Source organism: Hylobates moloch, unplaced genomic scaffold (genome assembly GCF_009828535.3).
Source record: "Hylobates moloch isolate HMO894 unplaced genomic scaffold, HMol_V3 SCAFFOLD_10, whole genome shotgun sequence".
In the NCBI taxonomy this organism is placed as follows: Eukaryota; Metazoa; Chordata; class Mammalia; order Primates; family Hylobatidae; genus Hylobates; species Hylobates moloch.
The window spans coordinates 93,171,425-93,184,958 of NW_026652285.1; the positions used below are offsets into that span (position 1 = coordinate 93,171,425).

The window sequence follows — 13,534 nt, forward strand, 5'->3', positions numbered from 1 at the left end:
AATATTTGCTGAAGGAATAAATGAATAAACTTTATCTTTCTGGACCTCATCTTTCTCATCTATAAAACTGAGAAACATGACTAGATCAGAGATGTTAAACAATATGGTCATTCCCTCTGCCTATATCTATGGCAGCAAATGCTAATCAATAGGGCACTCTTTTCTGCTAACCCTATAATTGTACCCAAGATAAAACACATTACATAGTCAGTAAATTAATACTGAGGGCCCTCTCTACATCTAAATTATATATGTATATATATAAATATACACACTCCATCATTATCTAAACATCCAGGCAACAGGGAAGATATTAACATTCAATCTAAACTTTGAATATAAACATATATTATACAACTACATAACAATTAGTTATAATAAAAATACATACTCAAATGAGTTTACATTAAATAGCTAGATAGATTAACACATAACAATCAGTATTTCTATCACTTTTTATTTATTTCATTGTGGAGAAGGAGCATCAGTACTTTGTCTACATGGCAACCACTATTTATTACACAGGATATGATATAATAACCTTACTAGCCTTTCATGGTGATTTAAAATCATGAAGGAAGTACTGGGCTTAAAGTCAGGAGACAGAAGTTCTGATTCTGGCTCTGCCATGAATTCCCTGAGTAAAACTCCCTGGGCTAATTCCCTCTTCTGTATAATAAGAGTGTTGACACAGATAACCTCTAGGGGTCCTTCAATTCTAGACATTATTCATATCTATTGCATGCTCATTTGGTGGACAAAGTCATGGAGGCCAGATGAGTGTGGTGTGGGAGAAAATAAAAACGTCTACAGGAAGATGAAATAAGACAAAGAAATGTTACCTGGGTCGAATAAAAGCCACCTCCATACCTCTGCTCTTCGGATAGCCATTTGATGATTGGGTTAACATAATTTATGTCTTTCAAGTTCAGACTGGTGAGTAAAGCATAGGCAGTTGTTTCTACCATACGTGCCGTACCAGTGTTAGGTACAGAGCTGTCTTTATGTTGAAGACTGTCTTTCCAAAAACGATAAATGGGTGGATTACCTGAACATCAACAAATTACATTCATTAATATGATTAAAAATGTGAATTTGACATAATAATTCTACCAGGTGTATTATGGCCTTCCAGTTTCTAGAAGCTACTTATTTTTCTTGTTAGAGGAACTTCCTGAAGATGACCAATGCAAAACGAGATCCCTTAATATGGTGCTACTTGTCTTTACACATTGAGCATCCCTAATCTGAAAATCTGAAATATGAAATGCCCCCAAAATCTGAAAGTTTTTGAGCTCTGACATGATGCCACAGGTGGGTAATTTCACCCCTGACCTCATGTGATGGGTCATAATCAAAATGCAGTCAAAACTTTGTTTTGTGCACAAAATTATTGAAAATGCTGTGTAAAATTACTTGCAAGCTGTGTGTAAAGTATATATGAAACATAAATGAATTTCATGTTTAGACTTGAGTCCCATCCCCAATAAATATCATTATGTATATGTAAATATTCCAAAATCTGAAAAAAATCTGAAATCTGAAATACTTCTGGTCCCAAGCAGTTCAGATAAGGAACACTCAACCTATTTTTTGTTTTTGTGTGTGTGTGTGTTTTGAGACAGGATCTTGCTGGCATCCAGGCTGGAGTGCAGTGGTGTGATTGTAGCTCACTGCAGCCTCAATCTCTTGGGCTCAGTAATTCTCCACTTCAGCTTCCTGAGTGGCTGGGACTATAGGGGTGTGCCACCATGCCCAGTTATGTTATCCAGCCTGGTCTCAAACTACTGGGCTCAAGCAATCCTCCTACCTTGGCCTCGAACTGGGATTACAGGCATAAGCCACTGCACCTGGCCTCAATCTGTATTTTAAAATCAACATAGTACACATGTACTAGGAAGGGGCAGTTTAGTAGAGTGGAAAGTGTAATAAACTGGGAATTAGTAGACCCAGCTTCTAGTCTTTCTTTTGTTGCTAACTTACCATGTCACTTTGGGCAAATTCCTTTAGTTCTGTGTGACTCAATTTCCTAATACCTATAGTATAGATAATACTTTCTTCTATGCAATGAAACTCAAATGAAATACTAAAGTAAAAGATTTTGTAAACTAGAAAGCACCATGCATATATAAGGGATTATTATTATTATTACTGACACTAAAAAATAAACTGGAGAACCTTTTTCTCTGATAGGAAAATTTACATCCTGGAAATTATGAGATTAACCCTAAAGCCTTAGTTCAGTCTTTCATTATTTCTTTCCAATTTAAAGCACTCAAGACAATTTCGTACATGCAGCACTTTTCATAAATTAGGCTGTAAATTATATTTGTTATTTAAACCTGTAAACCTCAAATCCTTTTTGGAACAAACTATTTTTTTTAAGAAGTAATGTATATTTGGCAATCACATTTGAAGGTTAGTAAAAATTTTGATGTATATGTTTATAATTCATAACTATATTATTTGCATGACCTTGAAAATGATATTGACTCTTCCTCTCAGAGTCTCAGATTTGCTGTATTTAAAATGAAGAGTTGAGTTTAGGATTTTAAAGAAACCCAACTGGAACAACTCTTGGATTATTAAGTTCCCTTCTAGATCTTAAATTCTATGATTTTATGATCCATATCTCACAATACCCAAGACATTTCTTTTGTGTTATTTTTGAAGTATCATACAAGTGGTTTTGAGGCATATGTTAAAATATAGTAATTTTAAAATGATGGCACAAATAATATTTTGTAGATGGTCATAAACCTCAGTAAGATTTATAAGGCCTTAACTAGAAGAGGACTCCAAAGTGCCCAATCATTCTAATAATCACTGCTACTCTCTATTTTTTGTCTCTTGACCTATAGGAAGCAGTATCTTTATTCTTCAAAACCAAACACATACTTTTATAGCAAACCTGGTAAAATGGTAAAATATAAGCCAGGTCACGTACTGCTTTGCTCAAAATCCCCCAGTGGCTCCCCTTTTCACTCTCAAAGCTGAAATTAAAGTTCTAGGGCTCCTTCTGGTCCCCACAGCACATTGCTGTGGATAAGACATGGGCACTCCTTGCTCTAGGTGCAAGCAGCCCTAAACTAGGGTACGGGGCCGGGGGAGTGGAGCACGGGCTAGATTTCAGCCTCAATTCACTTGATTGCTTAGGTACTTTGTCTACTGCACAACCGTTTACAGAAGCCCTGAAGAGTCTCTCTAATGCCTTAAATGATCTTCCCTTGCTCCCTCACCTTTTCCTTCCCTGATCTCACTTCCTACTCCTCTTCTCATTCCTCTGCAGTCACACTGGCCTCCTTGCCATTCTTGGAGCACCAGGCATGCCCATGCCTCACGGCATTTGCCCGTGCTATTCTCCACCAGGTATATCCTTCCAGATAGCCACAGGACTTGCTTCTTCACCTCCTTTCAGCTCTTGACTCAAACACCATCCTCTCAGTGAAACTTAAGCCCAGTCAGCTTGTCTAAAATTACAACGCATCCTCTCACCTTATTTTGTTTCCCTGCTTTATTTTTCTTCATATCAGCCATCACCACCTATTCATAAAGCTTTACTTATTTATCATGTTTCTGTCTCCCCAGTTAGAATTTAAGTTTCATGAAGGCCTGGAAATTGGGGAGCCTGTTTTGTTTATTCCTTTATTCCCAGAGACTGGAATGGTGCCAGGTATACAGGGGGTGTCCAGGGTGTCCATAGGATACTCAATGCATATTTATTGAATAAAGGAATAAATAGAGGACAGGTGTGGTGGCTCATGCCTGTGATCCTAGCACTTTGGAAGGCTGAGGCAGTAGGAGTGCTTGAGCCCAGGCATTTGAGATCATCCTGGGAAACACAGTGAGACTCGTATCTGCAAAATATAAAAAAAACTAACTGGGTTCAGTGGTGGACACCTGTAGTCCCAGCTACTTGGGAGGCTGAGGTGGGAGGATCACTTGAGCCCAGGAGATCGAGGCTGCAGTGAGCCATGATCATGCCACTGCACTCCAGCCTGGGTGACAGAGTGAGAACCTGTCTTCAAAAAAAAAAAAAGAATAAATATTTGCTGAATGAATGCATGAATAAATGAATGAATAACAGCACATATTACATCGTGTTGTGATGGTTTGTCCTTTGAGGACAGGAATTGCATCTTACTCAAATTTGCATGTCACCATCCACTTCCCAGATTTAGCAGACTTTATGTCTTAGTGAACACTCGCTGAATAAATGTACGGAACAAGTTATACCTTTAACCAAAGCTTCTCTCTTCAAAGCTGAAACAATTGAACGAAACTGTGGGTGAGTTTTATCTCCCAGGGAAAGAGCATAGGCAGAAATGGCCAATGTAAAGGTGCTCTGGGCTGGCAGTGTATTTTCAAGCAGAAAGTTGTCAGCTTTAATTAGAGCTGTGTCGATTTTCTGGAAACAAGAGAAGATACGTCAGTTTCTACGTCAAGCAACCACCTATCAATTGATACGAACTACCCTCAGATCCCACTATCCTGGAGCAAGCAATATGGTGATGAAAAGAGGACTGACCTAATGGAAATGGATGGCTTCTCAGTGAAGCAAATCCCTCCGAGAGAAGGAGCAGAGCATAATCTTGGAAGGGACAATAAGGTTGTCCAAATCAGGTTAAGCTTTTTGCCTCTGAATTCTCACTTTCCTTTTAGAGGTTTTGTGCCTTTAGTTTCTGATTACACCATCAGACCTAGCCTCCAGGAAGAAAAGGCACCGAGCATAGACACAACTTTTTTTTTTTTTTTGAGACGGAGTCTCCCTCTGTCGCCCAGGCTGGAGTGCAGTGGTGCGGTCTCGGCTCATTGCAAGCTCCGCCTCCCAGGTTCACGCCATTCTCCTGCCTCAGCCTCCGTAGTAGCTGGGACTACAGGCGCCCCGCCACCACGCCCGGCTAATTTTTTTTTTTTTTTTTTTGTATTTCTGGTAGAGACGGGGTTTCACCGTGTTCGCCAGGATGGTCTCAATCTCCTGACCTTGTGATCCGCCCGCCTCGGCCTCCCAAGTGCTGGGATTACAGGCGTGAGCCACCGCACCCGGCCCATAGACACAACTTCTATTGTTCCCTCTCAGCGTAGTTGCAACAGGCACACAGGTTCAAAAGGAGTTACACTTAAAAAAAAAATAAATAAAACAATAAGCAGCAGAAAGAAACCCTAACTGCCAAAGTACTTTTAGATCCTAAGAATGCCTGGGTAAATAGTCCCGATCACTAGTCCTGACACCACCAAAATGGTTGTGTTGGACAAGTAGGACCGGAGAAAGCCTGCTGCAATGCTGCTAACACCCTGCCTGTCTCCTTCTCTCCCACCTCCACATGCATCTCTCACCCATGTGGCCACTAGGTGCCTGGGAACTAGTCTTCATTGATTATTTTGTCTTGTTAAGCTTTTGAAACAAACTGAAAACAAACGGCTTTGTTTTGTGCTTCCAGTTTTGTAAATCCATTTGAGATTTTCCATCTCAACCTTGGAAATCTTCTATGTTGATTTACTTAGGTGGCTCATCACTTTTCTCCCCTGTTTCCAAGCAAATGTTGTTTGGAAGGATTTGGAGGATACACATTTGCTGTTGCGTATCCTCAGTACTTGCATGATACAGAATGCTTTCACTATAGGGTAACAGTAACATATAAAGCAGGATTTAGCAAAGATAAGACAGAGAAGCTGGGGGCACTGGATCATTCTCCCATCACAGTCCCAGCTATCAGTTTTAGACCCAGTTCTACGATTTATTAACCTGTGACACTGGGCAATTGAATTCACCTTACTTACAGTCCTCAGCTTTCTCAACTGTCGATGAGTAGGTTGGCCTAGGTGGTCTCTAATATCTATCATTGTTCTGAAATCTTTCAATTCTGGAGTTTAAGTTATTTTCAAGTTATTGGAAAGAAAGAAAAGAAGCCTTTGAAACAAAAGGTCTTCTGATTGGTGGCCCCTCCAGTATATAGTACAGAAATAGATGATGGGTGTGAGAGAAAGAAAACTCTTACTTACCACCAGAGGGCATATATCGAAAGCCTTTCTAATTCCGATCACAGTAAAGGCTGTAAGATATAAACTGTTCTCCCGGGCTTCAACAGGCAAGGTACCCTAAAAAGAAGCAATGTTTTAAAAGGGGAGTGAAATGGTGTCTTTAAAGTGAAATGACCTGATTCTACTCTGCTTTTTTTTTTTTTTTTTTGAGCTGGAGTCTCACTCTGTCACCCAAGCTGGAGTGCAATGGCGTGATCTTGGCTCACTGCAACCTCCGCCTCCCAGGTTCAAGCCATCCTCCGGCCTCAGCCTCCTGAGTAGCTGGTACTACAGGCGCGCACCACCACACACGGCTAATTTTTGTATTTTTAGTAGAGACGGAGTTTCACCATATTGATCAGGCTGGTTTTGAACTCCTGACCTCATGATCCGCCCGCCTTGGCCTCCCAAAGTGCTGGAATTACAGGCGTGAGCCACCGCACCTGGCCTCTACTCTGTGTTTCAAGCCTTATCTCCCACTCTTTCCCTTCCTGCTTCCCATTTCTCAATAAGCTCTGGGTCTATCTCGCTTGAGTGCCTTCACTTGCCCATCTCCCTCCACCCCGTTAAACGAGAGGTCTAAGATATCACTTCTCTGATCTCTAGTGAACGGTCTGAAGATCGCTTCACTTCAGATATTATGGGAAAGACCTTTGTATTTTTTGCTTGTTCACAAAAGGAATTTCTTGCAGAATTACATTTTTTTCCTTCTTCTTCTTCATCCTCCCATAATCGGATGAGAATAAAACTCAAACTGTAAATAAAACTATTGCTAATTTGTGCATTTGGTTTCCTTACCTGTAATTTTATTGGTTGATACTGTGAATTTTCCTGGAAAGATCCATTATCTAATTGATAATTCTCAACCAGCCACAATAAAGAATTACAAATTGAATTTTGGTTCTGCTCTACATATTTATTTACTTGTCCAAGTACTCTTAAAGCAAAAGCTGTTAACCTTTAAGACAAAATCAAATAAATAAATATTTAGAATGTTGAATCCCTTTTGGCTTTCAATTAGTTTATACAACTTTATTTTTTAAAAGAAAATAACATTTTAAAACATACAATTCCAAAGTAAGTCACCATTTTACAAAGGAAGGGAAGATTTTTGGAATACCTCCAAAATATTCGGTAAGCAAATGTGAACAGCACATCTTCTGTGATTACAACATTGTTAGCTAGCACACAAGCTAAAAATTGATTCTTGATGATAAGAGTTACATTCTAAAGTTGAAGATAACAGAGATAAAATAAATAGTTTTGAGTCAAGGCACTGACCTATGAACATGAGACATGAAAGAGTAAATCATAAAATTCTAGATGGTAAAATTTGTGCATGCCATGGAATCTAAATTCCTATCTGAGGCCCCAAGTCCCCTTTCCCAATGTCCCTGGAGTGTTTATCGCACTTGTCCTCGAGTGCTGCCATTGACACAGAACTTACTACCCCACAGGAAATTTTAATGATCATTATTACTTAGTCAAAAAGCAATTTCAAGTCTCTACTAATACCCATCAAAGAGTATCAGAGAGGATTGGGTTCAGCCCCCCATAACATCTCTTTACTCTCTCAGTCGCCCAGGAGGCCCCACTCCCCAGGTCCTCAAATATCTGAGACTCAGACCACTTGACTTGCTCTCCCACTTCCCCCACTTAAAAAATTTGTGTTTCCTTTTCATTTTCATTTTTAAAATGTATTTTAAGCATCTTTTTTAGAGAGGTAAAACCCTCACATGATTCAAAAATCCAAAAGTGAAGCCTGGGCGTCATAGTGAGACATGGTCTCTACAAAAAATGCAAACATTAGCCAGACGTGGTGGCATGCACCTATAGACTCAGCTACTTGGGAGGCTGAGGTGGGAGAATTGCTTGAGCCCAGGAGGTAGAGGCTGCAGTAAGCTGAGATCCTGCCACTGCATCCAGCCTGAGTGACAGAACTTTAAAAAAAAAAAATCCATAAGCACAAAGGGATATATAATGAAAAGTCTCCTTCTAGCAGTGCCTGTCCCCCTCCACCTCCCAACAGAAGATGACCATTGTTTCTTGTGCATTCTTCCAAATAGTAGATACAAGATATAGCCTTCCCATCTACCTTTCCATCCCAACCTCACCAAAATAGTGGGAGAATGTTTACATTATCCTGTACTTGGCTTTTTTTCCATTTAGTAATATGCCTTATAGATCTATATTAATACATAATGTTTCTTTGTTCTTTTACAAGTGATTTTATACATTAAATTATAGTATTTTGGTACAGATGCACCAAAGCTATTTAAGCCATTTCCCTTTCTGTAGACATTTAGGTTGTTCTCAGTCTTTGCTCTAATTGATTTATTTAAAAAAATTTTTTTTTTAATATTAATTGGAACTTGCCCCTCCAGAACTAGGTGCCTTTTCCTAATTCTTTCTCTAGAAATATCAGAAATTTATTTTCTATTCTATTGACTTTTAGGGGTAAGAATTGAGAGGTCCTCTCTTTTTAATCCTCCCACACTGCTCTCAAGGAGGAGAAATACTTCTATGGATTGCTCAGGTTCAAGGACACTGACGTTTTCAAAGATTGGCCCACATTTTATACTGGGTCTCTCTTTGGATTTTGGCTTTTGGAAGTCTCTCTTCTTTTAGCAGGCTAGAAAGGTATATGAGCGCAGTTATACGGCCAGGCTGCCTCTCCACTTATCTATACAGCCAGGCTGCTTCTCCACTTACCTATAAGGCCAGGCTGCCTCTCCACTTATCTATTTGGCCCATGATGTACCCTCCCCGTGCTTTAGTTACATCTTTGAAAAAAGGCAATGGCAATAAATAGAAACAATGGACTCGTCCTTTGGGATCAATTATAAAGATTAAATATATGAACATAGTTAAAATAGTTCTCGATTATAGAAAGTATTCAATAGGTATAAGCTCTTACTTCCTTTTTTTTTTTTTTTTTTTCAGACGGACTTTCGTTCTGTTGCCCAGGCTGGAGTGCAATGGCACAATCTTGGCTCACTACAGCTTCCGCCTCCCAGGTTCAAGTGATTCTCCTGCTTCAGCCTCCTGAGTAGGTGGGACTACAGGTACGTGCCACCACGCCAAGCTAATTTTTGTATTTTTAGTAGAGACAGGGTTTCACCATGTTGGCCAGGCTGGTCTCAAACTCCTGACATCAGGTGATCCACCCGCCTCAGCCTCCCAAAGTGCTGGGATTACAGGTGTGAGCCACTGCACCTGGTTTTTATAAGCTCTTACTCCTATCTCTCTTTCTCTTTGGTACTCTTGGGTGTCTCATCCCTGGTGTCATTAAGGAGTGACAGTCTAGACAGCAATTCCCTAAAGGTAAAGCAAATACAACTCGCTCCAGCTTTTTGCATTCTACGCTTCCCACTGACCTGTCCCTTGGAGACTGCCCTGAAATTCAAATTTTAAGTGTGACTTGGAGGAAAAAAAGAAGTAGGCTACTTGATTTGCTTTTGTTCCAGACCCTAGGCTACCTCTACAAGTGCTTAATATGGTCTAGTTTAGTTCCTCATGTTTTACAGTAGGGTCTGGGACTAAAAATTTAGAGTAGAAAAGAATTTTTTAGTCACCTTGAAGAGAAATCTGGCAAAATCTGATGAAACTGTAAATATGCATTCCTTATGTTCCAGCAATTCTATCTCCTGGGATATACCCTAGAGAAACTCTCACACATGTGCACAAAGAGACATGTGAAGATGTTCATTATCACATTGTTTGTAATATTAAAATTTGGAAATGGTTGTCCATCAAGATAGGAATAGATAAAGAATATATACTATGTGATATATTTGTAAAATAAAATACTGCATGGCAATGAAAAGGAGTGAGCTATATTTACCTATACTACTAGATCTAAAATAACTAAAAAGTATTAAAAGAAAAAGGTAAGTTACAGAATGATAGGTATAGTACGATACTAATTATAATCATTTAGAAATACAAAAAGGGACTGTAAACCCATCACTTCATTTTGGAAGCAAATAACCATTCTTTCTTTTACAATGCTTAACTTTCTTAAACAGTCCTTGCTTAAGAATTCCAGGAACTAGCCATGAGATAAAAATCAAGGTTGCAAAATGTCCCCTGGAGAAGAAAAATACTGAGCAGTTAATCTACAAACCTGTTCCAGTCTAGCTGACCACTAGATGGCCCATTACTCAAGATAATAATCAGAACAAGACATGCTGACCTGTACGTAGCTAACTCTTGCACATAGTTTTCCAAGCCCCTTCCTCTTTAAAATCCCTCTGGCCAGCCTAGGGCATTTGGGATAGTTTCATGACTCTAGTCTGCCATCTCCTTGGGTTGCTGGCTCCTGAATTAACCTGCTTTTCCTCCCACCAACCCTAGCCTCTTGAGTTTGGCATTTGAGCAGTGAGCAGCCAAACTGGAGTTAAGTTACATCTATATGATTTCACGTATATATATATTATATAAAATATTAAAAATGTTCTGGAAAGATGCATAAACTCATGATAGTGAATGCCCTTGGGGGAAAGAAACAGAAATAAGATGGAGGCTTGTAGTTAAAGAGAAACTTCAATATCCACAATGTTCTCTTTTAAGAAAAAAAAAAAAAAAAAAGACAAATACAAAAAATGTTCATCGTCATCAATTTTGGGTTTTGCTAATATGAATGATATTTGCACTTTAAAAAATCTGCTTTGTATTTCTCAAGAAAAGTTTGAGGGTATTTAGGTGCTAGACATTTTCTTCTATGTCTATTCTTTCTTTCAAGGAACTCATGGAGTTGGGTCTGTTTCAGTCTTGCCCCAAACTCTCGAAAGGCTCTGAGTGTTTATTGAGAGGCTGTTGCACCTTCCTGTGGGGCTTTCTGCTCTCCAGGCATCTATTTCCCAGGTCCTGCTGTGTCAGTTTCCAGTCTTCATTGACACTCACTCCCACTCCTGCATCCTGGGTTATCCTCTGGTTGGTGTTCTGCAGGGGTCTACGAGCCTTTTATTTATTTTTTTATATTTTTATTGTTTTATTAAAGACAGGGTCTCCCTATGTTACCCAGGCTGGTCTTGAACTCCTGTGCTCAAGTCATCCTCCTGCTTCAGCCTCCCAAAATGCTAGGATTATAGGTGTGAGCCACTGCACCTGGCCCTGTGTGTCTTTTAAAGTGTGTCACCTACACATGGTCAGACCTAATTCTAAGGTATAACCTATGGAACTTGGTAGCTGATCAGAGATAAAGCCAAAAGGAAAGGAAGGAATCAAAAACCAACTGATGATTCTGACTTGATCAATGGGGGACAAAGGGCAGGGTATTGTTGTGCACTGAGTAAAGAAACAGAGAAGTGTACCTGAGGAAGAAAATAATGAATTTGGCACATATTGTGCTTGAAGGACCTTTGGCTCCTAGAAACCTAGAAATGTGGATCTAGGACATTTCCTAACTTCTTAGGAAAGAAGTTAGGCCTTGAGACATTGATTAGAGGGCCATTGGCCTAGATGTTATGGAAGTCATGGGCAAAAATGAGATCGTACCAGGAGAGATTACAGAAAATAAGAGGGCCAAAGATAAAATTCTGGGAGATCTCAATAGCTAAAGAAAAAAAATTGGCAAGGCATGGTGGCTCATGCCTGTAATCCCAGCACTTTGGGAGGCCGAGGTGGGTGGATCACGAGGTCAGGAGATGGAGACCATCCTGGCCAACACGGTGAAACCCCACCTCTACTAAAAATACAAAAATTAGCAGGTGTGGTGGTGCGCGCCTGTAATCCCAGCACTCAGGAGGCTGAGACAGGAGAATTGCTTGAACCTGGGAGGCCGAGGTTGCAGTGAGCCGAGATCGTGCCATTGCACTCCAGCCTGGGGACAGAGCAAGACTCCGTCTCAAAAAAAAAAAAAGAAAAAAGAAAATAGAAAAAAATCTAAAAGTATTCTAGGTTGTAAACTCCTTAAATATGTTTCATATAGAACCTACAAAGCAGCTGGCACACCATTTTTATTAAATATTTTGTCATAGCACGATTTTGTTTTGTTTTGTTTTGTTTTTTGAGACAGTCTCACTCTGTCACCCGGGCTGGAGAGCAATAGTGCGATCTCGGCTCACTGTAACCCTCGCCTCCTGGGTTTAAGTGATTCTCCTGCCTCAGCCTTCTGAGTAGCTGGGACTACAGGCATGTGCCACTACACCCAGCTAATTTTTGTATTTTTAGTAGAGATGGGGTTTCACCATGTTGGCCAGGATGGTCTCGATCTCTTGACCTCATGATCCGCCCGCCTTGGCCTCCCAAAGTGCTGGGATTACAGGCGTGAGCCACCATACCTAGCCAGTATTTTTTGAAAATAGACTGCCATATGAACTCTTAATTAATTCAGACTATGTTTCCCTCAAATCATCAGAATTTTGGAAGTTATGTTTCATTGAATAAATACTTATTGAGTGAGCATCTACTAGTGCCAGGTAGGTACCAGGCACTAGGGATACTTAGGACTTCCCACATGGAGATTACATTCCAGTGGGGGAGATACACAATAGTGGAATAAGCAAGAACATTAGTAATCACGCTGAGGAGAAAAGAAATGATATGAGGTGTTGGGAGGGGAGTGGATTGCAATTTTAGACATTATGATATAGCAGAGGCCTCCCTGAGGTGACATTTGGTAAAGACCTGAGGGAAATATGACAGCCAGTCATGCTGATACCTAAGGAGGAGTATTCCAGACTGAGAAAACAGTGCAAAGGCCCTGAGGTGGAAGCATGCCTGGTGTGTTTGAGGAAGGTTAGTGGAGCTGAATTGGAGGGAAAGAGAGTATAGGAGATAAAGTAGGAGACATGAGGTGGAGCCAGATCATATAGAGCTTTGTAAATCACAATAAAAATTTTGGCTTTTACTCTGGGTAAGATGGGAAGCTCCTAAATGGTTTTGAGTGGCATGATCTAACATATGTTTTAACAGGGTCATTTCAGTTGCTGTGTTGAGTATATACTGAAGAGGATCAAGGGCTGAACCCAGAAGACTGAGACTAGTGCAAGAATCCAGGTGGGAGAGGAAGGTGTCTTGGAACAGGACAGTGTGGTGGAGGTGGTGAGAGGTAGTCAAATTCAGGATATATTCTGAATCCATATCTGCTGGATCAGATGTGAACTGTAAGAGAAAGAGAGGAGTGAAGGATGACGAGGCTTTTAGCCTGAGCAACTGGAGGAATGGAGTTTCCATTATGGTTATTATTCTTTAGTTAATTAACCACTATATGAAAATGCAACTCAAAATCTTCTACTTACCAAGTGCTAGCACTTCCACCCTTCCACACGCTGTAAGAGTAGTCAGCATTTCTGTAGGACATAATGCTCAACATCCCTAAGAGGCACAAGAAAAAGAACACGGTGCTTCACAGACCTCCGTTTCTACTCAAAGAACGCTTTATCAGCCCCTGAGAATGGTAAGCTTCCTTTGGTGCTGGGCAGCAAGCATATGCTCTGTGGCCAGCATTGAACTTCTCAAAAGAAGTATATGAATTGCTCGAATTGGGAATCACCAAGTACAACATTCT

The 13,534-nt window shown here is 40.2% G+C and overlaps 1 protein-coding gene across 2 annotated transcripts in view; it reads right to left on the bottom strand.

The window, feature by feature from the left end:
* C5 (complement C5) overlaps positions 1–13,534 on the bottom strand; it is a 124,935-nt gene that overhangs the window by 23,469 nt on the left and 87,932 nt on the right. For both annotated transcript variants that reach the window (XM_032165008.2, XM_032165009.2), the window contains exons 25-29: positions 13,266–13,341; positions 6,820–6,979; positions 6,004–6,099; positions 4,237–4,408; positions 843–1,048 (exon numbers count right to left, since the gene is read on the bottom strand). In XM_032165008.2, the coding sequence (XP_032020899.1) occupies positions 843–1,048; positions 4,237–4,408; positions 6,004–6,099; positions 6,820–6,979; positions 13,266–13,341 (710 nt within the window). The remainder of the gene's footprint in view (positions 1–842; positions 1,049–4,236; positions 4,409–6,003; positions 6,100–6,819; positions 6,980–13,265; positions 13,342–13,534) is intronic.